Raw genomic sequence first — 27,959 nt, 5'->3', positions numbered from 1 at the left:
CAACGCCCCCTGGCATGGTCCCTCCTGCTGGGTGATCTTTCCTGCTGGGCAGGGAACTCAGGGTGAGGGGCGGACCCAGCGCCCTTCAGGGGTCCTGGGATTCAGGGTGAGGGGTGGGCCCAGCGCCCTTCAGGGGTCCTGGGATTCAGGGTGGGGGTGGGCCCAGTGCCCTTCGGGGGCCCTGGGATTCAGGTGTAGCAGGGCTCCCCCCAGCTGGGTCAGCACTGGTCCCCCCAGAAGGGGCAGAGCAGGTGCCCCAGGGCCCCTACCTCCCCCAGCAGGCCCGTCCCGGCCACCAGGCGTGTGGCTGACAGGGCCCACGTTGACCCAGCAGCGGGGAGGGCCCGGCCGGGATGGCCCGACGTGGGGGGTGTTTGCAGGGCCTTTGGGGGTGTGCGTGCGTCAGCCCCCGCTGGGAGCGGGTGATAATGGGACCACTGCCTGCAGGATTTTCCAAAGAAAGCCGAGTCCTGATAAAGCAGGCCCAGATCCTGTTTGGCCACCGCTGCGCCCGCCAGCAGTGGTGATTAAGGGGCTGGACCGTGGGGCGCAGGCAGGTGCGGCGGGGGAGGACCCACCACCCTATATAAGGCTCCCAGGACTGGCCATTGGAGCCGCACGGGTGGCAGCAGCAGGTCTGCCGGGCCCAGCGCGAGCTCCTCTCCACGGTGCACCATGCTCTGGCCGTGGCTGCTGCTGTCCTGCTGCGGAGCCCTGCTCAGCACTGGTGAGTGAGGCCAAGGGGTGCCGGACACCGCGGTGCCCTCAGAGGGGCCCTGGGCCTTCTCGCCTTGCCAACTGGGCTGGCCCACGTGGACGCTGATGGACAGAAGGCCCCACCTCGGCTCCGTGACCAGCCCCCGCTGCCGGGCCCAGGTCCCCCTCGCAGCCTCAGCGCTGGGCTCTGCCAGTTGGGGTCAGGGACCCCATGGGGCCTGGGCAGGGACGCCCTCCTGTGGGCTGACACAGCGGCCAGCAGGGGAGGACGCTCAGCTGGAGTGGGGTCCGGAGGTCCCGCAGGAACAGTAGGCAGGTGTGCTGGTGCCCAGGCCTGGCGCTCTCCCTCCCCCAGTGGGGTTCTGAGTCCCGAGAGCTCTCTGGAGTGTGGGGGACAGAGGCCCAGTCCCTGCTGCCGTGGGCCTCAGTTTCCTAGTCTACAGAAGTAGGGGATGCTGCCTCCCCTGGTGTGGCCGCCGTGGGGGGAAGGGAGGGGAAGGTGCGCAGCCATTCTGGGCTCAGAACCACCGCAGGCAGCCTGCCCTCTCCCCCACGCTCCCCTACCCAGCTCAGGCAAGATCCAGGAGGGACTGACATCCTGGATCCTCTGCCAACCACCTGCCCTGCGGCTGCTGCAGGTGGCCACCAGTCCTGCCCCAGGCCCCCAGAAGGAGCCAGCCCCAAGGGGTCCCTCTGTGGCCACAGCCTGAGGCCTGGGGAGACCCCTCTTGCCGACCAAGGCACCAGCCCAAGGGCCTCTGTGTTCCGTGCTCCTCCTTCCTCTCCAAGCTGGCCCCTGACCCTCCTCCACAGCCGGGAGTCCCCTGGGGTGGACGCTGGCCGGACAGAGCTCGCCCTCGGAGCTGCTGCCAACCTGGGGCCTCGGGCTCAGAGCACAGTGGGACCCCCCCAGGGGTGCCCCAAACCCGCCTCGCCCCTTCTCTCCCTTGAAGCCCCTTCCCCACCACACCGGGCACCACCCTTCAATGGTGGGAGATGTGGGGGTCTCTGAGCCCTCCCAGCAGTACCCTCTGCTTGGGACCCCGGCCCCCACCTGCACACCTGGCACAGCTTGGGGACAAGTGCCAGAAAGTGGGGCTGAACTTGCAGCAGAGCGCGACCCCTAGTCCCTCGGGCCACCACCCTGGAGCCAGGGAGGGAGGTGTGATGAGGCCCAGGGAGCCTGGAAGTCTGCGCTGTGGGCAGTGCAGAGGGTGGAGGGCCAAGTGGGGGTGTCCACCGGTTACCCCAGCAAATGCTCTCTGAGCACCGCCTCTGCCAGCACGGGAGGGGTCTCAGCCGGCAGAGTGTGGAGTCGGGCAGCTGTGCTGCAGGCCTGGGCCACAGTGGGCCGGGAGGCAGGGGTGGGTGGCCGCCAAGCGTGCAGAAGGAACAGCGCGCACCTGCCGCCTCGTGCTCGTCCAGGGGCTGAGAGGCCGGGGGTGGCAGACCAACCCGCCCAGAGGCCCATGGGCCTGGCCGAGGGATGAGCCAAGGGGAAGCACAGCCAGTCTGGGCAGGAACACAGGAGCCTCCCACTGGGCTTCAGACAGAGCTGGAGGCAGCCGACTTGGAGCCAGTGGACCCAGGGAACCTCCTGCGGGTGGGGCAGGGCGAGGGCGGTGGGGGGCACAGGGGACGCAGCAATGAGGCTCCCACCCGGGGCAGTGGAGCCAGCCTGGCAGGGCCGAGGGCACCGAAACACGGGCCTGAGGTGTCTGTGCTGCAGCGGGGACGGCCACCAAGTGCCATCCCCCATCTGAAAGGTGGAGAAACTGAGTTGCAGGGGGCATTGCCCAGGGGAGACCTGTCACAGCTCTGCAGCCTCCAGAGGTGCTGGCCTAGGGGCGGGCAGCCGACTCCTCCTCCCGCTCAGAGCTCTCCCACCCCTCCCCCACCAGAGGCCAGTGAGGGCCCCGTCCCAGGAACCACTGAGTTCCGTGGCTGAGGGTTCTGTGTGTTGCACACTCCTACAACAGGTGCTTCTGAGCCCCATGGATCATCCCTGGAAAGAATGGCAGGGGGCTGAGGACCACGACACCTGCTGGGACCCCCAGGAAGGGGATGGGTGAGGGGTGGGTGCTCGCCAGGCTCAGGGCCCAGCATGAGCCACCCCCACCCAAGTCTGGAGTAAACTCAGCTTACATTGGGGATAAGCCAGGTGCAGCCCATCAGAAAACGATCTCAAGGCCAAAGGGGACCACAGCCAAATGTGTGTCCCCCACAGCCAAGACTAGCATTCTCCTTAAATCCAGTCACTCAAATATCCAACAACTTCTGCCTGTGCCAGAGAGGACTCACCCAGGCGGCCAAGGGGCAGGCAGCCTGGCTCCTCCCTGGACCGTGGGTAACACCATGCCCCAGCTGACAGGCCCCTGCCCCTGCGTCACCGGAGACACAGGTGTCCAGTGGTAACGGGGGCAGCACCAAGTCAGTCCCAGAAAGTGGGCAGAGCCGGGGGTGGGAGCGCAGGTGGGGAGTGGCAGGAACAGGATCTCAGAGCTACGTCTGGAGGGAGGTGCCGTGAGTGCCCTGCTAACCAATGGGCAGGGACAAGGAGGGTCCCGGCCCCGAGAGGGGTCTGGAGAGGTCACGGGTCCTGCTCAGGTGCCCCACCAGTACTCAGACATCGGCGGCCCATGGGAGCCACAAGAAGGGCCACAGTCCCGGAGGCAGGGTCCGGGGAGTTACCCAGAGGTGGTAGAAGTCTCCCTCCGGGTAAAGGGGATGGGACCTGGGGGGTGTCGGCCCCACCTCAGCCTCCGCGAGTCAGAGTGGGGCATCCCCCGCTGCCCTGCCCTGGAGTCACCATGACTGGGCTATCTGGACATTTCTCTGACAACAGTGGCCTCGGTGCCAGGCCTGACTTCAAGGCTGTCTCAAGGCTGACGTGCAGGCAAGTGGCCATGTTTAGAGCCACTGAGGGCAGGGAGAACCGGCCGTGGGGCCTTGGCACAGACCCCTCAGGGAAACCAGGCGGCCAAGCTGGGGAGGTGGGCACAGCCCGTTCTGTTGGCTCCACTCTCAAGCCCCTGCCACCCACACCAGCCCCTCCTCGCCCTGCCCAGGAGCCCCAGGGATGAGTACCCTGCACACAGGGTGCCCGTCATCTGCTGAACCCCAAGGGGCTGACGGCTGAACTGGGACTGAGTGGACGAACGAGGAAGTGAATGAAAGCAGGGAAGGAAGCCGGGGCTCATGAAGGACAACACGAGAGGCCAAGCGCTTGGCCTGCTGTTGAGGCCTTGAGCCCCACGAGCCATGGATACTTCTCGCACTCCGAGTGTGTGCAGGGGCACAGGCAGAGCAGCCCTGGGCAGAGGTGAGCGGCGCCCTCAGGGACGACAGGGCAGCCCCACACCAACCGCGGGTCCTGTCCACACAGGTCTGGCCGACACTTCCTACACCAGCCCAGGCCTCTGGAGGCTGAAGGACTCTCCACAGACAGGTAAGAGCGCAGCGGCCACTGATCCTGCCGCCCAGACCACCCAGGTCCGGTGTGCAGGAGAGAGGGCCCCCCAAGACACACGCATCAAACACACATACACACACATACATGCACCAACAAACACGAACACACATGCATATGCCAACATATGCACACGTACCAACATACACATGCACATACACCTGACACACATACATGACACAGATGCATGAGCACATGTCACATACACACCCAACACACACTACACACACCCAACACACACTACACACACCCAACACACTACACACAACCCAACACACATGCACACACACCCAACTCATTACACAGACACAACCCAACACACATGCACACACACCCAACACGATCTACACACACACCCAACACACACTCCACACACAAACCCAACACACATGCACACACACCTGAACACATTAATGCAGACAATAACCCAACACACATGCACACACACCCAACACACACTCCACACACAAACCCAACACACATGCACACACACCCCAACACACTCTACACACACAACCCAACACACACGACCTACACACACCCGACATACACATACACACACACCCACTACACACACACAACCCAACACACATGCACACACCTGACATACACATGTACATGACACATGCATGAGCACACGTCACACACACACCCAACACACAACCAACACACACGACCTACACACTCCTGACATACACATGCACACACCCAACACAGCCAAACACATACACACCCAACACCCACGCACACACATCCCAGACATGCAAACGTGCACACATACAACATGCATGACTTATACATGTGCACGCACCCAACACACAACCCTACACACACATGCACCATTGTACACACCCTACACACACCTGAGACATGTGCCCAACACACACCTGCACACCCACACACACGCATACACCCAGCATGCACACACATGCACTCAACACACATGCCCAGCTCACACAAACAACACACACATGCACACAACACACACAATCACACCCAATACACATGCAGGTATATATTGTACACGCCTACACAGCTCTCCAACACACACTCCCAATGCACGCATGGACACACCTGACACGTATGCACACACCCCCAACACACACATACGTGTACACACACACACGTGTGTACATATGCCCACAGCAGCGCTGACTCCTGGCCAGACATATACCATAGCACTCAGGTTCACTCAGATGCCCATGTCTGGGGTTTCCACAGCCTGGCCCCAACTCTAAAACCCTGGCCCAGGGAGATGAGTGACCTCTCTGCCTGCCCTAGCCCTGCCCGGCCAGGATGGTGGGGACACAGGGTTTTGTGTCAGCACTGCTATCTCTGTAGCCCCGGACAAAGGCCAGTGCTCCACGTGGGGGGCTGGTCACTTCTCCACCTTCGACCACCATGTGTACGACTTCTCGGGGACGTGCAACTACATCTTCGCGGCCACGTGCAAGGACGCCTTCCCCACCTTCAGTGTCCAGCTGCGGCGAGGTCCAGACGGGAGCATCTCGCGGATCATCGTGGAGCTGGGGGCCTCCATCGTCACCGTGAGCGAAGCCACCATCTCAGTCAAGGACATCGGGTAGGCCAGGTGGGCTGGGGCCCGGGGGCCGGAGGACTGAGGGGCCACCACCGACTGCCCTCGCCCCACAGGGTCATCAGCCTGCCCTACACCAGCAATGGGCTCCAGATCACACCCTTTGGCCAGAGTGTGCGGCTGGTGGCCAAGCAGCTGGAGCTAGAGCTGGAGGCCGTGTGGGGCCCTGACAGCCACCTCATGGTGAGGAGAGAGGGGCCAGGGTGGGCCTGGAGACCCACAGCACTGGGGGGGCAGGTGGGACTCTGGAGGGGCTGCCCTCCTTGGGGATCCCAGCCAGCCCTCAGGCTGCCATGCAGCCAGGCCCTTTGTGCCAAGCAGTGCTGACCCCTGGCCAGTAACATGAGCTAGGACTGGGTTTTGTGGGTGATTCAGCTTCTCCACTGGAAAATTAGGCTCCCACAAGAAGCAGCAGACGAACAGGGTGGGGGCATGGTGGGGGCTCTGGGTCCAGGAGCAGGAACTGAGAGCCCTCCACAGCGGATGAGGGGCACCTCGGTCCCCTAGCTCCCTGGCCCCCAGCAGAGCCGTCTCCCGCAGGTTCTGGTGGAGCGGAAGTACATGGGCCAGATGTGTGGGCTCTGCGGGAACTTTGACGGGAAGGTGACCAATGAGTTTGTCAGTGAGGAGGGTAGGTGGGGCCAGGGCTGGTGGGGGCCTCTGTTCTGAGCAACAAGGGTAGGTGGGGGTAGGGCTGAGGGTCTCAAAGTCGGGGACAGGGCTGGGGGACCTCTAGGTGGGGGGCCGGGCAGGGGTGCCTCTGAGGCCCAGCCCCCACGGTGCTGATCCCTGTCCTGCACCCCCAGGCAAGTTCCTGGAACTCCACAAGTTCGCTGCCCTCCAGAAGCTGGACGACCCCGGTGAGATCTGCACCTCTGAGGACATCCCCAACACCCACGTCCGGCAGGGCCAGCATGTAAGCAAGGGGGCTCCAGGTGGGGCTGACCCCAGGTCTCACAGGGTCGCCGAGACCACCAGGGTCCCCCACAAGCAGCCCCATCACAGACGCCCTGCCCTGACCTCCCCAGTCATGGTGGCACGGGGTGTGGCCTTTGCCCCCATGACCCTGAGCGGTCCCCCCAGGCCCAGATCTGCACACAGCTGCTGACCCTGGTGGCCCCCGAGTGCAGCGTGTCCAAGGAGCCCTTCGTGCTAAGCTGCCAGGCAGACGTGGCCGCAGCCACCCAGCCAGGCCCACAGAACAGCAGCTGTGCCACCCTGTCCGAGTACTCCCGCCGGTGCAGCATGGTGGGCCAGCCCGTCCGCCGCTGGCGGGGCCCCGGCCTGTGCTGTGAGTCCAGGGAAGGGTGGCGGGGGGCAGGGAGGCCGAGGGCTCCAGACCCAGCTCTCCCAGCTCCTGGACTGCCTGATGTGACGCCTGCATCCGTCCTCGTCTGAGATCCTGGCTGCTGCTTCTAGATGGAGGAGGGGCTGGGCTAAGTCCTCCACCAAGCTGGGGGGGGGACAGGGAGGGGTGGGGGGGACCCTCTCACCAGAGCCGTGTGTGCCCACAGCCGTGGGTCAGTGCCCAGCCAACCAGGTGTACCAGGAGTGCGGCTCGGCCTGCGTGAAGACCTGCTCCAACCCGCAGCACAGCTGCTCCAGCTCCTGCACCTTCGGGTGCTTCTGCCCAGAAGGTGAGGGCAGTGGCAGGCACTCACTCTCCCCGGGACCCCTGGAGAGAGCCCAGGGACAAGGGGACGTCAGACTCCACCCACCCCGACCCGGCTCACCCCAACATTCTGCCGTCTGAGTCCCAGCTCCGGCGCCTCTTGCCCTGGGACAGGCTTTTCCCGCCCGGAGCTTGCAGCCTGCAGGTCTCCCAGCCATGGCCACCCCTGCAAACTCACAGGCAGTGAGGGCTGCTCACTGGAGTCGGGGAGCTGCCGAGAGAAGGTGGGGTTTGAGCTGGGCCCATGGGACAGTTACACGTCCCTGCCTGCTGGAGGCCGCCACCCACCAGGAGCCTGGGCCGGGCACACTGGCACGAAGGGCTGTGCACGCACAGGGCCTGACGTAGACTTGCAAATGCAAGTGCAGCTGGAGTGAGAAGTCGCAGCCCAGGCTGGAGGGGCGTCTTCTCGGAGCCAGGTTGCGGGGGGTGGGGGGCGTCTCCCTGGAGCCAGGGAGGGGCCGCCCAACAGGAGAGTGGGAGGCAGTCAGTCCCACCCAAGCCCCAAGAAGCCCCGCTATTGCAGGGACGGTCCTGAATGACCTCTCCAGTAACCACACCTGCGTGCCCGTCACCCAGTGCCCCTGTCTGCTCAACGGCGCCATGTATGCCCCCGGGGAGGTCACAATAGCCGCCTGCCAAACCTGGTGAGTGAGGCGCTGGAGGGGGCTCTGGCTGGCCGGCAGGAGTTCCGCTGGCCTAGGGCGGGTAGGGGTGTGCTGCTGTCCAGCTCCAGCGGCCCTGCCCACCATGCGGTTGCCCCCATGCCCACCCACAGCCAGTGCACCCAGGGCCGCTGGGCGTGCAGGGAGCGGCCATGCCCCGGCCACTGCTCCCTGGAAGGTGGCTCCTTCGTCACCACGTTCGACGCCAGGCCCTACCGCTTCCACGGCGCCTGCACCTACATCCTCCTCCAGGTAGGACGAGCCCTGTGGCCCGTGGGGAGGGGCACTCCCAGTGACCCCACCCATGCCTGAGCACCAACCCCTCGCAGAGCCCCCAGCTTCCCGAGGAGGGTGCCCTCATGGCTGTGTACGACAAGTCCGGCTTCTCACAGTCCGAGACCTCCCTGGTGGCCGTGGTCTATCTCTCCAGGCAGGTAAGGCCTTTCCCGCGCCCGTCCCTGCCAGCAGGGCTCCGCTCCCTGGCGCCTGTGCCCTGACTCAGGCCACCCTCTCTCCAGGAAAAAATTGTGATCTCTCAGGACGAGGTGGTCACCAACAACGGAGAAGCCAAGTGGCTGCCATACAAGACTCGTACGTCCTGGCCCAGTCCCTGGCCCCCCAGAACGGTGCCTTCGGGGTGGGCTGCAGTGGGCAGGGAGGGGGCTGAGACTGCCCATTGAGCACTGTGTCCTGCAGGCAACATCACGGTCTTCAGGCAGACGTCCACCCACCTCCAGATGACCACCAGCTTCGGGTTGGAACTCGTGGTCCAGCTGCGCCCCGTCTTCCAGGCCTACATCACTGTTGGGCCCCAGTTCAGAGGTCAGACCAGAGGTGAGTCCCTGCTCCTCCGGGTGGCCCTGTTGCCTCATTCCTACGGGGCCTGGCCATGACCAGGGGAAGAGAAAGGTCCAAGAGAGGTTCACACAACCCTGTGTATCTGGGGAGCCCCCGGGGGTAACAGGCACGTGTGGCCCACACGGCTTCTCACCCAGGATGCTATTAGAGGAAGGACGGGGGCTCCAGGGCGTGTGGGCAGGAACAGGTGCAGGAGGGATGGGCTCAAGCTGACGCCTGCCGGCTCAGGGCTCTGTGGCAACTTCAACGGGGACACTACGGACGACTTCACCACCAGCGTGGGTATCGCCGAGGGCACCGCCTCGCTGTTTGTGGACTCCTGGCGGGCGGGGAACTGTCCAGCCGCTCTGGAGCGTGAGACTGACCCCTGCTCTATGAGCCAGCTCAACAGTGAGTGTCCGGCCCCCAACTCCCCCTGGCTGCCCCCTAGCACCCACAGTTCTGACAGACCCCTGGACTCGACCACAGGCCCAGTTGCCAGGGTGGGGGGTCCCTGGGAGGAGCCGTGGCTGGAATGGGGAGGGGCCGGGACTCACACCCGGGCCTGTCGTCCCCAGAGGTGTGTGCGGAGACCCACTGTTCCATGCTGCTGAGGACAGGCACGGTGTTCGAGAGGTGCCATGCCACAGTGAACCCCGCGCCCTTCTACAAGGTGAGGGCCCGAGGGCGTCTTGGGAGGGCTGCAGGGAAGGCCGTGGTGGCTGACATGGTCTCAGGCACCCAAAGGCATAGGTTTGGGGCCCCCACATCCCCAGGGCAGGGTGCCTGCCACCAGCCCATGCTGGCTCTCTGCCCGCAGAGGTGCGTGTACCAGGCCTGCAACTACGAGGAGACCTTCCCCCACATCTGCGCTGCCCTGGGTGACTATGTACACGCCTGCGCCTCACGGGGCGTCCTGCTCTGGGGCTGGAGAAGCAGCGTGGACAACTGCAGTGAGTGCCCAGCGAGGTTTCAGCGGGATCACAGCAGGCTGGGCTCATGAGGGGGTGTCCTGGGGCCCCAAGCTCTGAGGCTCTGCAGTGCCCGGCAGGCAGTGGAACCCAAGCTCGCCCTCCCCGGCCGGCCCCTCCCAGAGGGTCTGATGCCCGGAGGGTCTGATACCCGGGTCCTCCACAGCCGTCCCCTGCACGGGCAACACCACCTTCAGCTACAACAGCCAAGCCTGTGAGCGCACCTGCCTGTCGCTGTCAGACCATGCCACCGAGTGCCATGCCAGCGCGGTGCCCGTGGACGGTTGCAACTGCCCCAGTGGCACCTACCTGAACCACAAGGGCGAGTGTGTGCGCAAGGCCCAGTGCCCGTGCACACTGGAGGGTTACAAATTCATCCTGGCCGAGCAGTCCACCATCATCAACGGCGTCACCTGGTGAGGGGCCAGGCAGGGGCCAGGCGGGGGGTCCCTGCCGGGCCCCGGGGGCTCACGCAGCCTCTCTCTTGCAGCTACTGCATCAACGGGCGGCTGAGTTGCCCGCAGCGACCACAGATGTTCCTGGGTACGTACAGCAGTGCCGGCCACAGGCTGGGACTGTGAGGGGCCCCGGCTTCCTCTCAGTGTCCTGACTGGGTGCCCCTCTTTCCTATAGCCACCTGCCAGGCCCCCAAGACCTTCAAGTCCTGCAGCCAGTCCTCCGAGAACAAGTTTGGGGCGGCCTGTGCCCCCACATGCCAGATGCTGGCCACTGGTGTTGCCTGCGTAAGGGGGCGCGCAAGGAGCGGGAACGCCCAGGCCCCACCTGGGCCATGAGGGAGTTTCCACAGAACCCCGGGAGACCCGGTCATGTTCTGCCCTGCGGCGGGTGCCTGGGGCTGGCCAGGAGGTGGGAGCAGCCCTGTGGCCGGGCAGCTGGAGGCCCCAGGGGCTCGTCTGCAGGGCTCCCTGAGGACAGTGGCCAGCACCAGCTTGGGGAGGGTGGGTTGACCACGTGTAGGGATGGGTACAGAGTCCCAGCACCTTTCACAAAGTGGGGGAAGCTTTGCTAAGGCAATAAGCCCAGCTGCCCACAAAGGCCACAGAGTAGGGCTGTATTCAGGGAGAGGGCCTGGGAGACACGCCAGGTGGTCTCAGAGGGGCCCAGGGCTGGGCAGCGGCTGGCTGAGGCCACCCTTCCAGGGGCCGCTGACCTGCCTCCCTCCAGGTGCCCACCAAGTGTGAGCCTGGCTGTGTCTGTGCCGAGGGCCTCTACGAGAATGCCGACGGGCAGTGTGTGCCCCCTGAGGAGTGCCCATGTGAGTTCTCGGGGGTCTCCTACCCTGGGGGAGCTGAGCTCCACACCGACTGCAGGACCTGGTGAGACAAAGCGTCGCTCCAGACGCCATGGGCTCTTGGGGCTGTCTGGGGCAGGCAGGGGCTGCCCAGGGTGGGGTTGTCCCGGAGGTGGGGGGCATCCAGAGGTGCAGCCTGGCCTCTCCAGGGACCACATCCAGTATGGCAGGAGGGCCACGGGCCTGCCACCCACACCTACTGTCTCCACAGCACCTGCTCCAGGGGGAGGTGGGCCTGCCAGCAGGGCACCCACTGCCCGTCCACCTGCACCCTCTACGGGGAGGGCCACATCGTCACCTTCGACGGCCAACGCTTCGTATTCGACGGCAACTGCGAGTACATCCTGGCCACGGTATCCACCGGGCGCGGGGCCGCGGGGCCCGGGGACCCAGAGGCACGTCCCCCAGGGCTCCTCCTCAGTGCCCTCTCCCTGCAGGACGGGTGTGGTGCCAATGATTCACAGCCCACCTTCAAGATCCTGACAGAGAACGTCATCTGTGGGAACTCCGGGGTCACGTGTTCACGCGCCATCAAGATCTTCCTGGGGGTGAGCAGCGAGGCAGACTCTGGCAGGGCGGGAGGGGGCCCCTGCCACACAGATGGACCCTGCCCACTGGAGCCTCCAGGTCCTGCCCTGAGGTGCAGCTCTCCCCGCCTGCCTCTCCTTGAGGGGTGCCTGCTGCCCCTCCCTGGCCAGACACTCAGGACCAGGGGTGCTTGTCCCCCACAAGGTTTCAGGGGCTGCGCAATGTCTCCCAGGCAGAGGGGAGGGACTCTCCAGGAAGCCCGAGCTTCAGCCCTCAGCCCTGTTCCAGGCATGCCAGGCCCTTCTGCCCCAAGCTGGTTCTCAGCAGATGCTCCTGTGCACGGCCTTAACAGACCTGGCAGCTCTGCCTCTGAGAGCTCGGTCCAGCACGGCTGTGCCAGGGGCCGGGGGAGACAGGCAGTCCCATGCCAACGCTACTCCACAGGGCCTGTCCGTGGTGCTGGCAGACAGAAACTACACGGTCACCGGGGAGGAGTCCCACGTGCAGCTCAGTGTGAGGCCGGGCACGCTGAGCCTTGTCGTGGACATCAGTGTCCCCGGAAAGTACAACCTGACACTCATCTGGAACAGGCACATGACCATCCTCATCAGGATCACCCGTGCCTCCCAGGTACCGCACGCCCTCTGCGTCCTCCCAGACCCTCCCCGATGCAGGGGTGGAGACGGATGGCACAGTCCCTGGGCCCGGCCTGATGCCGCTGCCTGCAGGATCCCCTCTGCGGCTTGTGTGGCAACTTCAACGGGAATATGAAGGACGACTTTGAGACGCGCAGCAGGTACGTGGCGTCCAGCGAGCTGGAGTTCGTGAACTCGTGGAAGGAGAGCCCGCTGTGTGGGGACGTGAGCTTCGTGGCGGACCCCTGCAGCCTCAATGCCTTCCGGCGCTCCTGGGCCGAGCGCAAGTGCAGCATCATCAACAGCCAGACCTTTGCTGCCTGCCACAGCAAGGTGGGCACCGGGCAGAGGGCTGTGCGCCTGCTCCTCCACAAACGTCCGGTAGGGGTGGGGGAGGGGGTGGGGGCCGGGCCCTGTCTGGCCCAAGGTGGGAAAGCCAGGCACAGTTCTCCCTCCATGGGATCCCAGACCAGCCAGATCAGGGTGCAGAGAGGTTCAGACCCTCTGCCTGAGCGCAGGGCCCTGACGTGGGGCCAACTCGTGCACTGTGGCTGTTTAGCAGCCCCCGGCCTCTGGCCACCAGATGCCAATAGCACCCCCAGACAGTGCCATGAGTCTCCTGGGGCAGCATGGCCTGGTGGGGCCCCCTGCTCAGGAGCCGGTGGTCAGGGAGACCTCCAGGATGCAGGGCACGCGCTTCCCGGCCCAGGGTGTGATCCAGTCATCGGGGTGCAGTAAGAACTGAGAGGATGGGGACAACCCATGGTGGAACAGCATGGCACTGGCCCGCTGAATGTGAGCGTGGCGTGGGGGGAGCGGAGACCCCGGGCAGGGCTGCAGTGGTCATGGTTGGTGGCAGCGTACCTTGGTCCCAATGGCGGATCTCACGGCGTGAGCTCGGGTCAGGACTCCGTGGCAGCATCGGCTTTGGGAGGGTGGCTGGCGGTCAGGGCTGAGGTCCATGTGCTGCCGCTCACCCAGTGCCAGTGCCCTTGCCGCCACACTCTGGCCTCACCACACTGAGGGCACTGCAGGTGGCAAAGCCTGGTGCCCCACTACCCCCCGACGGCCAGACACTGACTGGCACACGCCCCTGCAGGTATACCACCTGCCCTACTACGAGGCCTGCGTGCGCGACGCATGTGGGTGTGACAGTGGCGGGGACTGTGAGTGTCTGTGTGACGCTGTGGCTGCCTACGCCCAAGCCTGTCTAGACAAGGGTGTGTGTGTGGACTGGAGGACCCCGGACTTCTGCCGTGAGTGACCACCCCACCCACAGGTTGCTCCAGCCCCTGACACCCAGCACCACTGAGGGCCAGCGCAGGGCTGCCCTCGCCCACAGGCCCCTCTCCCTGGACAGGCACCAGGCTGTGCCCTGCAGGGCCACCCTGGTCCTCCCGCAGGCCCCAGCTGCCCAGGGGAGGTTTCGCCAAAAGGGCCCAGGCCTTCCCCGCCCACGCTCAGGTTCCACACATGCCCAGGGGAACCACTGGGTCAGGGCCAGGGCCAGGGCCAGGAACCCCGCCAGCTGACATGTCCCTTCCTCCCAGCCATCTACTGCGGCTTCTACAACACGCACACGCAGGACAGCCACGGCGAGTACCAGTACACCCAGGAGGCCAACTGCACATGGCACTACCAGCCCTGCCTCTGCCCCGGCCAACCACAGAGCGTCCCAGGCAGCAACATCGAAGGTGCCAGGTGGCGGGGAGGTGACGCAGATACACAGGGGGACCCATTCGCACATTCATTCACACACATTCACTCATTCACACACATTCGCTCATTCACACATTCATTCATGCTCATTAATTCACACGCATTCATTAATTCACACATTCATTCACACATTCATTCACTCACACATTCACGTTCTTTCATGCAGATTAATGCACATTCACGCATATTCATTCACACACATTTGTTCATCCACTCACGCATTCACGCATTCATTCACGCACCTTCATTCATGCTCATTCATTCACGCAGATTTATGCACATTCATTCACGCATATTCATTCATGCACGCACATTTGTTCACTCACACACATTCACGTACATTCACTCATGTACATTCATTCATGCACATTCATCCATGCACATTCACTCCACATTCATCCATTCACGCTAACTCACGCACACTCATTCAACATATTCATGCTCATTCACGCATTCACTCAACACATTCATTCATGCTCATTCACACATTCACTCATGTATATTCACGCAGATTCATGCACATTCATTCATGCACATTCACTCATGCACATTCACACATTATTGAACATTCACGCACATTCATTCACACATTCATCCATGCACATTCATTCATTCATGCTTGCTTATTCATTCAAGCACATTCGCTTATACACATTGATGCAGTCATTCACTTGCACATTCATTCTTTCACACACAATCATTCACTCGCTCAGCAGATGCGTCCTGAGCACCTCTGTCCTCCAGGCCAGTTCCAGGTCAGGGGACCTGGCCTTACACAAAACAAACAGTCCTGCACCCTGAGGCTTCCCTCCCAGCCAGGGAGAGGTGCCTAAGGAGGCAGAACCAGTGTCGTCCAAGGCACCCACCATGGAGGGGAGAAAGGCAGGCCGGGGTGGGAGAGCTACCCCATGGCTTCCGTGCCACACAGGGTGGTTGGGGTCCTTGGTGGGAAGCAGATGTGAGGGTGAGGATGGGAAAGGTGAGGCGGGGAGCCAGGAAAGTGTCCAGAGGAGCAGCCAGGAGCAGCCTTCTGCCCAGAACCCTTGAGAAAGCCAGGGCAGTGGGCAGAGCGAGCGAGTGAGGGGCGCGGGGCTACAGAGGGGTGTGGGGTACACAGAAGTGTGGGATGGGGTGTGGCCAGGATGCAGGGGTCTTTGTGAGCCCTGTAGCTGACCCAGGGCAGATGTCTGAACGCAGATGGTCCTGGGATTAACAGATGCTGGCCCAAGCGGTGGAGGAGGGTGATGTCTGGAGCCATCCGGACACACGGGACAGATGCACTGGGGCTCAGGAGGGCAATGCAGGATACCCGCATTGGGGAGCACAGAAGAGGGGGGCCAGTGTCTGAGGTCCAGGGGGAGGTGAGGACTGGAAGATGGCACTGAAGCCCCAGCCTCGGGTGATAAGCAGGGGATGAGAGACCAAGGCCCGAGGAAGGCATGGCGGGAAAGGAGTGGCTTAGAGCAAGGTGCGCGGGTGAAGCTGTAATCCCTGCACACTGAGAGGCCGAGGCAGGCAAATCACCTGAGGTCAGGAATTCGAGACCAGCCTGGCCAACATGGCGAAGCCCCATCACTACTAAAAATACAAAAATTAGCCGTGCATCATGGCACACGCCTGCAATCGCAGCTACTTGGGAGGCTGAGGTAGGAGAATCACTTGAATCCAGGAGGCAGAGGTTGCAGTGAGCTAAGATCACGCCACTGCACTCCAGCCTGGGCGACAGAGCGAGACTCTGTCTCAAAAAAAAAAAAAAAAAAAAAAAAGGCAGAGAGGAAGGAGGCCGCCAGGACAGGAAACATGCAGGTGGACCTGGCTGGCCACTGGTCACACAGCCTGGCCGTTCTCCACCCTAGGCTGCTACAACTGCTCCCAGGATGAGTACTTCGACCACGAGGAGGGGGTGTGCGTGCCCTGCAGTAAGTCCAGTCAGCTGCCCTGAGAACCCCTGCCCCTGCCTACATGGAGGCAGAAAGCATGTCTGCATCCCACAAACAAGGGAGAGAGCCCTCGGGGGCTGTGAACCCTTACGTGAGCTCTGGGACTCGACTGTCCGGGACCCTGGCCCCTTGGGTCTCCAGAGACTCAGGCAGCCTCCAGCCCATGGCAGCAGAGAGAAAAAAACAGCACTGAACCCCGTTGGGCCCTCCCATCCCTCTTCCACCAGCCCCCAGCTCCCCCTACCCTCCCCAGGCCTGCCAGGGTGCCTGGGGTAGAGAGTGGGGACCATCCTGGCAAGGAGAAAGGGAGAGAGGGAAGGGTAGGCTCCCAGCCCCTCTGGTCCCCTCCACCTCATCCTTGGTGAGCATCTCTGACTCAGGCCCTCGGAGCTCCCGGAGGCCCCACGGGGTGGGGAGGCTTCGAGCGCCACAGGGAGCTGACGCCGTCTTCTTGCAGTGCCAGCCACCACACCGCAGCCATCCACCACAGGTGATTGCACGCACACTAGGTGCCAAGGTGACGCGGCCCTTTCCTGGGCTCCCCCTGGCTCCCTGGACAAATCTGTTGGGTGGGAAGCAGGGAGGGGGCAGGCAGTGCCTGTGCCCTTCCCAGGTCTAACCTGGCAATCAGAGCTGGGGGAGGAGCTCAGCCCACAGCCAGGCAGCAGCCTGGTCCCCGTGGCCCTGGCTGGACCCACGGATGAGCACACAGTGGGGCCTCAACAGGTGACCGCCGCCATGCAGAAGGCCCGACCAGGAGCCAGGCTGCACTCAGAGAGCCACGGGCCAGCCCTCAACTGAGTGCCCGGCACATCAGCCCCTGCAGGGCTGCCCGGCTTCAGGGCCAAACAGGCAGCGGGGAGGGTGCTCCCCAAGGATGTGCCAGTGCCCTGCAGCCCTGATGGCATGTCCGTCCACCCAGGCTCACGGCCCACACAAGTCTGGCCCACAACGGGAACCTCCACCACCATCGGGCTTCTCAGCTCCACCAGACCCTCACCCAGCTCCAAACACACCCCTGCCAGCCCCACCCAGACACCCCTCCTTCCAGCCACGCTCACATCCTCCAAGCCCACGGCCTCCTCAGGAGGTAAGGAGCCTCCAGATGAGCCCATGGAGAGGGCAGCTGCAGGGGGTCCTAGGTACACCTCTGGGGTGGGTTCAGGGATGGCCCCGCTTCCTGGCTCAGATCTGCCACTAAGCAGATTCTCAGCATAGAATTTCCTATGCTTGGGAGCCAAACTGGGGATTTTTCAGAAAAACTTTTAAAGACAAGCTGGTCACGGCACAGGGCTGCTGTCACTAGAAACCGTGTGGGACCTACAGGGCCTCTGCCAGGCAGCCTGCCCCTGCCCTACACCGAGCAGGGCCCCATCTGCTGCCCAGGGACCCTGGAGGGGACAGGACAACCGTCCGCTCAGCCGAGTAAGGGTGGGTGCAGGAGCAGCTGCAGCCCCATGAGCGTGTGGTCACTGCTCCAGCTCTGGCCGCCACAGCCAGGAGTACGGCGGGAGGACCTAACAAAGGCAAGAGGAAGAGCCCCTCCAAGGAGGCTGAGTCCCGGACAGCAGGCCAGGGATCCCAGGAGCAGGGCAGGGGGCTGGGACATAAGCCTTTGAGATGCAGGCCCACAGGAAGGGGATGTTCCGGGCGGCTGTCCTCTGCAGAATCACCTAGACCAACCACGGCCGTCACCCCACAAGCCACATCAGGGCTGCCTCCCACAGCCACACTGAGATCGACAGCCACAAAACCCACAGTGACCCAGGCCACAACCAGGGCCACGGCATCGACTGCCAGCCCAGCCACTACGTCCACAGCTCAGTCCACAACACGGACCACGGTGACACCACCAACACCAGCCACACCAGGGACAAGCCCCACGCTGCGTAAGTCACGGCGCCACAGGATGCCAACCATTGCGAAGGCACCCGGGCCCACCTCCAGCTCACATTTGGTGACTCAGCCACAAAGGAGACCCCATATTTCCAAAAGGGCAAGCGGGAAGGCAGCTCAACAGCGCACGATGGAGTTAGATGCGAGGGAGGGCCGCCCTGCACCCACAGAGGCAGGCCTGGGGAGCAGAGGTGCAGGAGGGCAGGGGCCACCACCAAGGAACCAGAGGAGGATAAAGTAGGGCCTGGGCTCCAGTCACAGAGTGGCAGCTGCGCTGAAGGAGTCAGCACTCAGCTGGGGGCAGGATGTGGAGCAGGTCCAGGTGAGATGGAGACACTGGGGCAGGCTACAGTGCCCAGCAGGGGCCATGTCACAGGACCAGAGACAGAGATAGGCAAGAAAAAGGTCACACGGACAAAAGGCCAGCAGAGGTCAGGGTAGAGAAACACACACAGTAACGATGACAACTTCACCAATTCCCACAGCAAAATCGACAGATCAGGAACTGCCAGGAACAACGGCCACCCAGACGACAGGCCCACATCCAACCCCAGCGAGCACCACGGGCCCAACCACCCCACAGCCAGGACAACCCACGAGGCCCACAGCCACAGAGACAACTCAAACAGGAATGACTACTGAATACACAACGCCCCAAACCCCACACATCACACATTCCCCACCAGTGGGGAGTCTCGTTACTTCCACAGGTCCTACGACTGCAACATCCTTCCAGACCACCACTATCTATCCAACCCCATCACACCCTCAGACCACACTTCCCACTCACGTTCCACCTTTCTCCACCTCCTCAGTGACTCCAACTACTCACACAGTCATCATCCCTACCCACGCACAGATGTCCACTTCTGCCTCTATCCACTCAACGCCAACAGGCACCATTCCTCCACAGACAACAGTCAAGTCCACAAGGTCCACCCACACAGCCCACCAATGGCCGGCCAGCAACCAGTAGGACCATGCTGCTTTCATTCCATTACCTTCCACCTCATCCACTCCTTCCTTCCTCCACCATCCTAATCCCACCCAACTACCACCACCATTACTCCCAGTCCACCAGTACAAACTGCCAACACCCCTGTGACCCCACACCAGCTCAGCCACCAGCAACCCAGGCACCCATACCCATCACAACACACTCCCCACCTACAGGGAGCACTTCTGTCTCTTCCACAGGTCCACATGAGCTGCAACATCCGTCAAGACCACCACTACCTATCCAACCCCATCACACCCTCAGACCACACTTCCCACTCATGTTCCAGCTTTCTCCACCTCCTTGGTGACTCCAAGTACTCACACAGTTATCACTCCTACCCACTGAATGTCCCTTCCTCCTCCATCCCACTCCAAAGCCAACAGGCACCATTACTTCACCAACAACCCTCACATTACAGGTCCGCAGCTGGCCCAGCAATGGCCCGAGGCCATCCATTTCCAATCCATTCCATCCATCCACCTCCATCCACCATGCTACCATCCATCCACTACCACCATTACCACCCCACCATTTCATTTCCCACCACTGGTCACCAGCAAACCACCACTTCACCACATACTCCCCACCTACAGGGAGTAGTCCCGTCTCTTCCACAGGTCCTATCACTGCCACATCCTTCCAGACCACCACTACCTATCCAACCCCACCACACCCTCAGACCACATTTCCCACTCACATTCCACCTTTCTCCACCTCCTTGGTGACTCCAACTACTCACACAGTCACCACCCCTACCCACGTACATTTGTCTACTTCTGCCTCCATCCACTCAACGCCAACAGGCACCATTCCTCCACCAACAGCGCTCACGACCACAGGGTCCATGCACACAGCCCCATCGATGACAGTGACCACCAGTGGGACCAGCAAAGCCCCGAGCTCATTCAGCACAGCCAAAACCTCCATATCCTTCTACTCACATGCTTCTTCCACACACCATCCTGAAATTACCCCAACTTCAACCACCAACATTACTCCCAAATCCACCAGTGCAGGAACCAGCACCCCTGTGGCCCACACCACCTCGGCCACTATCAGTGAGCCACACACACCCTTCACCACACATTCCCCACATTCAGGGAATAGTCCTGGCACTACCACAGGTCCTATGACTACAACATCCTTCAAGACCACCACTACCTATCCAACCCCATCACACCCTCAGACCACACTTCCCACTCACGTTCCACCTTTCTCCACCTCCTTGGTGACTCCAACTACTCACACTGTCATCATCCCTACACACTCACAGACGTCCACTTCCACTTCCATCCACTCAACACCAACAGACATCATTCCTTCATCAACAACAGTCAAGGCTACAGGGTCCACACACACAGCCCCACCAATGACAGGGACCACCAGTGGGACCAGCCAGAATCCCTGCTCATTGCTGATCAAAAGCTCTCTACATCCCTTACATTCATGGTTCCCTCACACACATCATCCAGAAATCACCCCAACATCTACAATCGCAATTACTCCCAACCCCACTAGTACAGACACCGGAACCCCTGTGGCCCACACCACCTCGGCCACCAGCAGCAGGCCACCACCACCCACTTCACCACACACTCTACACCTACAGGGAGCAGTCCCACCACTTCCAAAGGTCCTACGACTACGACATCCCTCAAGACGACCACTACCTATCAAACTCCATCACACCCTCAGACTATAATTCCCACTCACATTCCACCTTTCTCCACCTCCTTGGTGAACCCAAGTACTCACCCAGTCATCATCCCTACCCACGCACAGATGTCCACTTTCACCTATATGCACTCAATGCCAACAGGCACCATTCCTCCACAAACAACAGTCAAGGCCACAGGGTCCACCCACCTTCTTTCCATTCCTTCCTTCTTCCTTCCTTGTCCATCCACTCCTTCACTTCCTCCACACACCATCAGAAATCACCCCAACTTCTACCATCATGATTACTCCCAAGTCCACCAGTGCAGGCACTGACACCCTGTGACCCACACCACCTCAGCCACCAGCAGCGGGCCATGCACCACGGTCTGGCCACGCACTTCCACCTGGGGAGTAGTCCCCTCTTTTCCACAGGTCCTATGACTCCAACATCCTTCAAGACCACCACTACCTATCCAACCCCATCCCACACCCTCAGACCACACACTTCCCATCCCGTTCCACCTTTCTCCACCCTCCTTGGTGACTCCAAACACTCACACAGTCATCACCCCTACCCGCCTGAATGTCCGCTGCCGTCATCCATCCAATGTCCTGGGCACCATTTTTCTTCCACCACCCATTATTCCATGCATTTCCATTCCTTCCTACATCCACCTCCATGCTTCCTCCACCATCCATCCACCCAACTACCACAAATAATCCCCACCCACCAATTTCAGGCACTACTTTTCTTGACCACACCACCTCGGTCATAACAGCAGGCCACCACCCCACCCCACCACACCTCCCCCACCTACAGGGAGCACTCCCATCACTTCCACACAGGTCCTAACTTTGCAACATCCTTCCAGACCACCACTACCTATCCAACTCCATCACACCCTCAGACCACACTTCCCACTCAGGTTCCACCTTCATCCACCTCGTCAGTGACTCCAAGTACTCACACAGTCATCACTCTTACCCATGCACAGATATCCACTTCTGCCTCAATCCACTCAACGCCAACAGACACCATTCCTCCACCTTGTCCACCCTATGTGTTCCATTCCAGGCTCCATTCCTTCCTTCCTCCTTCCTCCACCATCCATTCCTTCCATTCCACCCTATTCTTTCCATTCATCAGTAAACCACCCTTCCACATTCACCTTCAGGGGAGCAGACCAGCTCTTCCACCGTCCCTATATTTCTAATATCCTTCAAGACTACCACTACCTATCCAACCCCCTCACAACCTCCACCACCACACTTCCACTCACGTTCCCTACTACTCCACCTCCTTGTGTCCATCCACCATGCCACCCCTCCATCCACCTACTTCCATTCCTTCATCCTTTCCAGTCCAACCTTAAGTCCACCTTCTGTGTGTGTTCCCAGTATATTTCCAATACTTCCACTAACAAAACCTCTACATCTATACTCACTTCCTCCACCATCCTAGAGAATCAGCCCAACTTCTACCACCACGATTACCCCCAATCCCACCAGTACAGGCACTGGAACCCCTGTATTGCGCCACCTCGGCCACCAGCAACAGGCCACCACCACCCTTCACCACACATTCCCCACCTACAGGGAGCACTCCCATCACTTCCACAGGTCCTATAGCTGTAGCATCCTTCCAAGAGACTACCACTACCTATCCAACCCCATCACCCTCAGACCACACACTTCATATTTCCACCTGTCCCTGTCCACCACCCTATCCACTCCTTCCATTTCCTTCCATCCCTGTTTCCAGTCCGGCTACAAGTCCACCCCTGTTCTTTCCTCCATTAGAGACCAGTCAAACCTGTTCATTCCACTTCCTTCCTCCATCCCTCCCTCCACCCCTTCCTCCACACATCATCCAGAAATCACCCCAACTTCTACCACCACAAATACTCCCCAAGTCCACCAGTACAGGCACCAGCACCACTGTGACCCTCGCCACCCATTTTCCAACAGGACACCCCACACACCCATCACCACACACTCCCCACCTACAGAGGGGCAGTACCCTCTCTTCCACAGGTCCTGTGCAACATCCTTCCAGATCACCACTACCCTATCCAACCCCATCACACCCTCAGACCACACTCCATTCCCCTTTCTCCACCTCTTGTTGTCCATTCCACACTGTCTTCCTCCTCCATCCACTCCAGCACCAACAGGCACCATTCCTCCACCAACAGGTCAGTGACCTGGGGTCCACACAACCCCACCAGCCGGGGAGCCACCATTCAGACCCAGACCAAGCCCACAGCTCATTTGGCACAAACCTCTACATCCCTCCACTCACAGGCTTCCACACCATCCTGAAACCACACCAAATTCTACCACCATTATTCCCAAGTCCACTAGTGCAGGCACCAGCACCCCTGTGGCTGGCCCACACCACGTTGACCACCATCAGTGAGCCACACACACCCTTCACCACACATTCCCCACCTACAGGGAGCAGACCCATCACTTCCACAGGTCCTATAACTGTAACATCCTTCAAGACCACACCATCCCCTCCATTCCACCTCCATTGGCTCCATTCTCCATCCACCCTTCCACTATCCATCAATGCTGCTGTTTCCATTTATCCACAGACAACAGTCCAGGCTGGGGTCCACCACAACCCCTGTGTTCTTTCTTCCAGTGGGACCAGCCAAGCCCGGGATTCATCCTTTAATAAAACCTCTACATCCCTCACTCCACCCTTCCTCCACACATCATCCAGAAATCACCCCAACTACTACCACCACAAATGCTCTGAGTCCACCAGTACAGGCACCAGCACCACTGTGACCTACGCCACCTCGGCCACCAGCAGCAGGACACCCACACCCATCGCCACACACTCCCCACCTACAGGGAGCAGTACCCTCTCTTCCACAGGTCCTATGACTGCAACATCCTTCCAGACCACCACTATCTATCCAACACCATCACACCCTCAGACCACACTTCCCACTCACGTTCCACCTTTCTCCACTTCCTCGGTGACTCCAGGTACTCACACAGTCATCACGCCTACCCACACACAGATGTTCACTTCCTCCTCCATCCACTCAATGCCAACAGGCACCATTCCTCCACCAACAACGGTCAGTGACACAGGGTCCACGCACACAACCCCACCAATGACGGGAACCACCATTCGGACGAGCCAAGCCCACAGCTCATTTAGCACAGCCAAAACCTCTACATCCCTTCACTCACATGTTTCCTCCACACACCATCCTGAAATCACCCTAACTTCTACCACCACCATTAATTACAATCCCACCAGTACAGAAACCGGCACCACTGTGGTCCATAGCCCCTTGACCACCAGCAGCGGGCCACCCAAACCCTTCACCACACATTCCCCACCTACGGGGAGCATTCCCATCTCTTCCACAGGTCCTGTGACTACCACACTCAAGACCACCACTACCTATCCAACCACTTCACACCCTCAGACCACACTTCCCACTCACATTCCACCTTCGTCCACCTCATTGGTAAGCCCAAGCACTCACACAGTCATCACCCCTACCCATGCACAGGTGTCCACTACCACCTTCATCCACCCGTCACCAACAGGCACTATTCCTCCACTAACAACCTTCAGGACCACAGGATCCACACACAAAACTCCGCCAAGGACAGTGACCATCAGTGGGAACAGCCAAGCCCACAGCTCTTTCAGCACAGCGAAAACCTCTACATCCTTGCACTCACACCCTTCCTCCACACACCAACCAGAAATCACCCCAACTTCTACCACCACCATTACTCCCAAACAAACCAGTACAGGAACCGGCACCCCTGTGGCCAACATCACCTGGGCCACCAGCAGCAGACTACCCACAGGCTTCACCACACACTCCCCACCTACAGGGAGCAGTCACATCTCTTCCACAGGTCCTTTGACTGCAACATCCTTCCAAACCACCACTACCTATCCAACCCCATCACAACCTCACACCACACTTCCCACTCACATTCCACCTTTCTCCACCTCCTCTGTGACTCCAAGTACTCACGATGTCATCACCTCAACCCATGCACAGATGTACACTTCCACCTCCATCCACTCAACACCAACAGGCACCATTCCTTCATCAACAACGGTCAAGGCAACAGGGTCCACACACACAGCCCCAGCAATGACAGTGACCACCAGTGTGACCAGCCAAGCGCACAGCTCATTTAGCACAACCAAAACCTCTACATCCCTATACTCACACACTTCCTCCACACACCATCCTGAAATCAACCCAACTTCTACCACCACGATTACCCCCAATCCCACCAGTACAGGCACTGGAACCCCTGTGGCCCACGCCACCTCGGCCACCAGCAACAGGCCACCACCACCCTTCACCACACATTCCCCACCTACAGGGAGCACTCCCATCACTTCCACAGGTCCTATAACTGTAAACATCCTTTCAGCATCACACTACCTATCCAAACTTCCCATCACACCTCAGACCATTAATTTCCCACCTATGTTCCACCTTTCCACCTCCTCAGTGACTCCCAAGTACTCACACAGTCAGCTCACCCCTACCCACACACAGAGAGATGCCCCACTTCTGCCTATAATATCCACTAACGCCAATATAACTATTCATCCACAGACAACAGTCAAGGCTACAGGGTCCACCCACACAGCCCCACCAATGACAGCAACAACCAGTAGGACCAGTCAAGCCAACAGTTCATTCAGCACAGCCAAAACCTCTACATCCCTCCACTCACACCCTTCCTCCACACATCATCCAGAAATCACCCCAACTTCTACCACCACAAATACTCCCAAGTCCACCAGTACAGGCACCAGCACCACTGTGACCTACGCCACCTCGGCCACCAGCAGCAGGACACCCACACCCATCACCACACACTCCCCACCCACAGGGAGCAGTACCCTCTCTTCCACAGGTCCTATGACTGCAACATCCTTCCAGATCACCACTACCTATCCAACCCCATCACACCTCAGACTCACACTTCCCACTCAATGCTCCACCTTTTCCACCTCTCTTCGGGTGACTCCAGGTACTGGGCACACACACGCCTCTACCCACACACACAGATGTACACACTTCTCCTCCATCCACTCAACGCCAACAGGCACCATTCCTCCACCAACAACGGCTCAGTGACATTAGGGTCCACGAGACACAACCCCACCAATGACTTGAACCACCATTCGACCAGCCAAGCCCACAGCCTATTTAGCACAGCCAAACCACATCCTCTCCACCACAGGCTTCCTCCACACACCATCCTGAAACCAGCCTACCCTACCACCATTATTCCTAAGTCCTGCCCAGTGCAGGCACCAGCACCCCTGTGGCTCCGCCCACGCTGACCTCACCATCAGTGAGCCACACACCCTTCACCATGAGCCTCCACCTACAGGAGCAGACCCATCACTTCCACAGGTCCTATAACTGTAACATCCTTCAAGACCACCACTACCTATCCAACCATCACACCCCAGACCCATGGCCTCCCACTCAAGTTCCACCTTTCTCTCCACCTCCCTCAGTGACTCCCAAGTACCACACACAGTCATCACCCCTACCCATACAGAGATGTCCACTTCTGCCTATATCCACTCAATGCCAACAGACACCATTTATCCACAGACAACAGTCAAGGCTACAGGGTCCACCAGGCCAGCCCCACCAATGACACAGTGCAACAAATCCGCAGGTGGACCAAATGTTCAAGTTCATTCAGCACAGCCATAAACCTCGGCATCCCTCCCCACTCACACCTTCCCTCCACACATCATCATCCAGAAATCACCTTAAACTTCTACCACCACAAATACCCCAAGTCCGCACCAGTACAGGCACCAGCACCACTGTGACTCCCCACGCCACCTCGCCACCAGCAGCAGGACACCCACACCCATCACACACCTCCCACCCTGCTACAGTAATTCCTCTTCCTGCCTGTGGTCCCAAGTGACTGCAAAAGATCCTTTCCAGACCACCAGCCACCTGTCCACCACCATCACACCCTCAGACCACACACTTCCCACTCAATGCCCATATTTCCTCCACTTCCCTCGGTGACCCAGGTACTCACACAGCCTATCACGCCACCCACACACACACAGATGCTCACTTCCTCCTCCATCCACTCAATGCCACCAGGCACTATTCCTCCACCACCAACGTCAGTACTACATAGGTCCTTTACGACACAATAACTCCCCACCACGATTTGGAACCACTCATTCGACTGTCAAGCCCATACAGCTCACTTAGCACAGCTAAAACCTCTACATCCCTTCTCACTGCTTCCTCACACACCATCCTGAAATCACCCTCACCACCATTAATCACATAACCTACCAGTACAGAAACTGCACCACTACGTGGTGTCCTATAGCCCCTTGACCACCAGCAGCTGGCCACCCAACCCTTCACCACACATTCCCCCACCCACGTGAGCATTCCCATCTCTTCCACAGGTCCCAGGGACTACTACACTCAAGACCCACCACTACCATCCAACCACACTTCACACCCTCAGACCACTTCCCACTCACACCTTCGCCCACCCTATTGGTGTTTCTCCCAAGCACTCACAGTCACCACCCTACCCATGCAATAGTCCACTTCACACCTTCATCCACCACACCAACAGGCACTATTCCTCCACTAACAACCTTCAGGGACCACAGGATCCACACACACAAACTCCGCCAAGGACAGTGACCCCATCAGTGGGAACAACAGCCAAGCCCACAGCCTCTTCAGCACAGCTTAAAACCTCTACATCCTTGCACTCACACCCTTCCTCCACACACCAAACTGAAATCACCCTGGGTACTCACCACCATTACTCCCAAACAAACCAGTAGAACCGGCACCCCTGTAGGGCCACACCGGGCCACCAGCAGTGACTACCCCGCCACAGGCTTCACCCACACACTCCCCACCCAGGGAGCAGCCACACTTCTCCACAAGGTCCCGGACTATCCTCCAAAACCACCACTACCTATCCAACCCCATCACAACCTCACACCACTTCCCACTCATGCCCCACCTTTCTCCACCTCCCTCTGTACCTGGGCACTCACACAGTCATCACCTGACTCCACACAGGTAAGGTCCACTTCTGCCTACATCCACTCAACACCAACAGGCACCATTCCTCCACCTACAACGGTCAAGACCACAGGCACAGTGTCCACTCACACAGCACCCCTACCATATGGAACCACAAAGCTTTTGGACCCTCAGCTAAACCCTGAGCCTATTCCACAGCCAAAACCTCTCACACCCTGGCCACACACACAAGCTTCTTCTTACTACCCACTTAAAGTCACCCAACT

At 60.1% G+C, this 27,959-nt stretch overlaps 1 protein-coding gene across 1 annotated transcript; it reads left to right on the top strand.

Annotated features, from left to right (window-relative positions):
* The first annotated feature begins 675 nt into the window (after positions 1 to 675).
* LOC101017900 (mucin-6) lies at positions 676 to 27,071 on the top strand. The gene is given in 35 exon segments (XM_031661793.1): positions 676 to 727; positions 4,103 to 4,165; positions 5,528 to 5,768; positions 5,840 to 5,966; positions 6,324 to 6,414; positions 6,590 to 6,699; positions 6,867 to 7,074; positions 7,298 to 7,420; positions 7,982 to 8,102; positions 8,234 to 8,372; positions 8,450 to 8,554; positions 8,639 to 8,711; positions 8,817 to 8,954; positions 9,207 to 9,368; positions 9,536 to 9,630; positions 9,778 to 9,910; positions 10,095 to 10,344; positions 10,419 to 10,471; positions 10,562 to 10,671; positions 11,114 to 11,265; positions 11,452 to 11,593; positions 11,678 to 11,788; positions 12,213 to 12,398; positions 12,497 to 12,736; positions 13,503 to 13,659; positions 13,954 to 14,097; positions 15,979 to 16,041; positions 16,985 to 17,152; positions 17,730 to 17,951; positions 18,444 to 18,869; positions 24,719 to 25,038; positions 25,040 to 25,099; positions 25,101 to 25,120; positions 25,122 to 25,660; positions 26,977 to 27,071. Coding segments are annotated over 35 exon segments (5,439 nt in total).
* The last annotated feature ends 888 nt before the right edge of the window (positions 27,072 to 27,959 follow it).

The sequence above is a fragment of the Papio anubis genome, unplaced genomic scaffold (assembly GCF_008728515.1).
Source record: "Papio anubis isolate 15944 unplaced genomic scaffold, Panubis1.0 scaffold250, whole genome shotgun sequence".
In the NCBI taxonomy this organism is placed as follows: Eukaryota; Metazoa; Chordata; class Mammalia; order Primates; family Cercopithecidae; genus Papio; species Papio anubis.
Note: the sequence above shows the minus strand (reverse complement) of the source record. Positions and strands in the feature narration are given on the sequence as shown.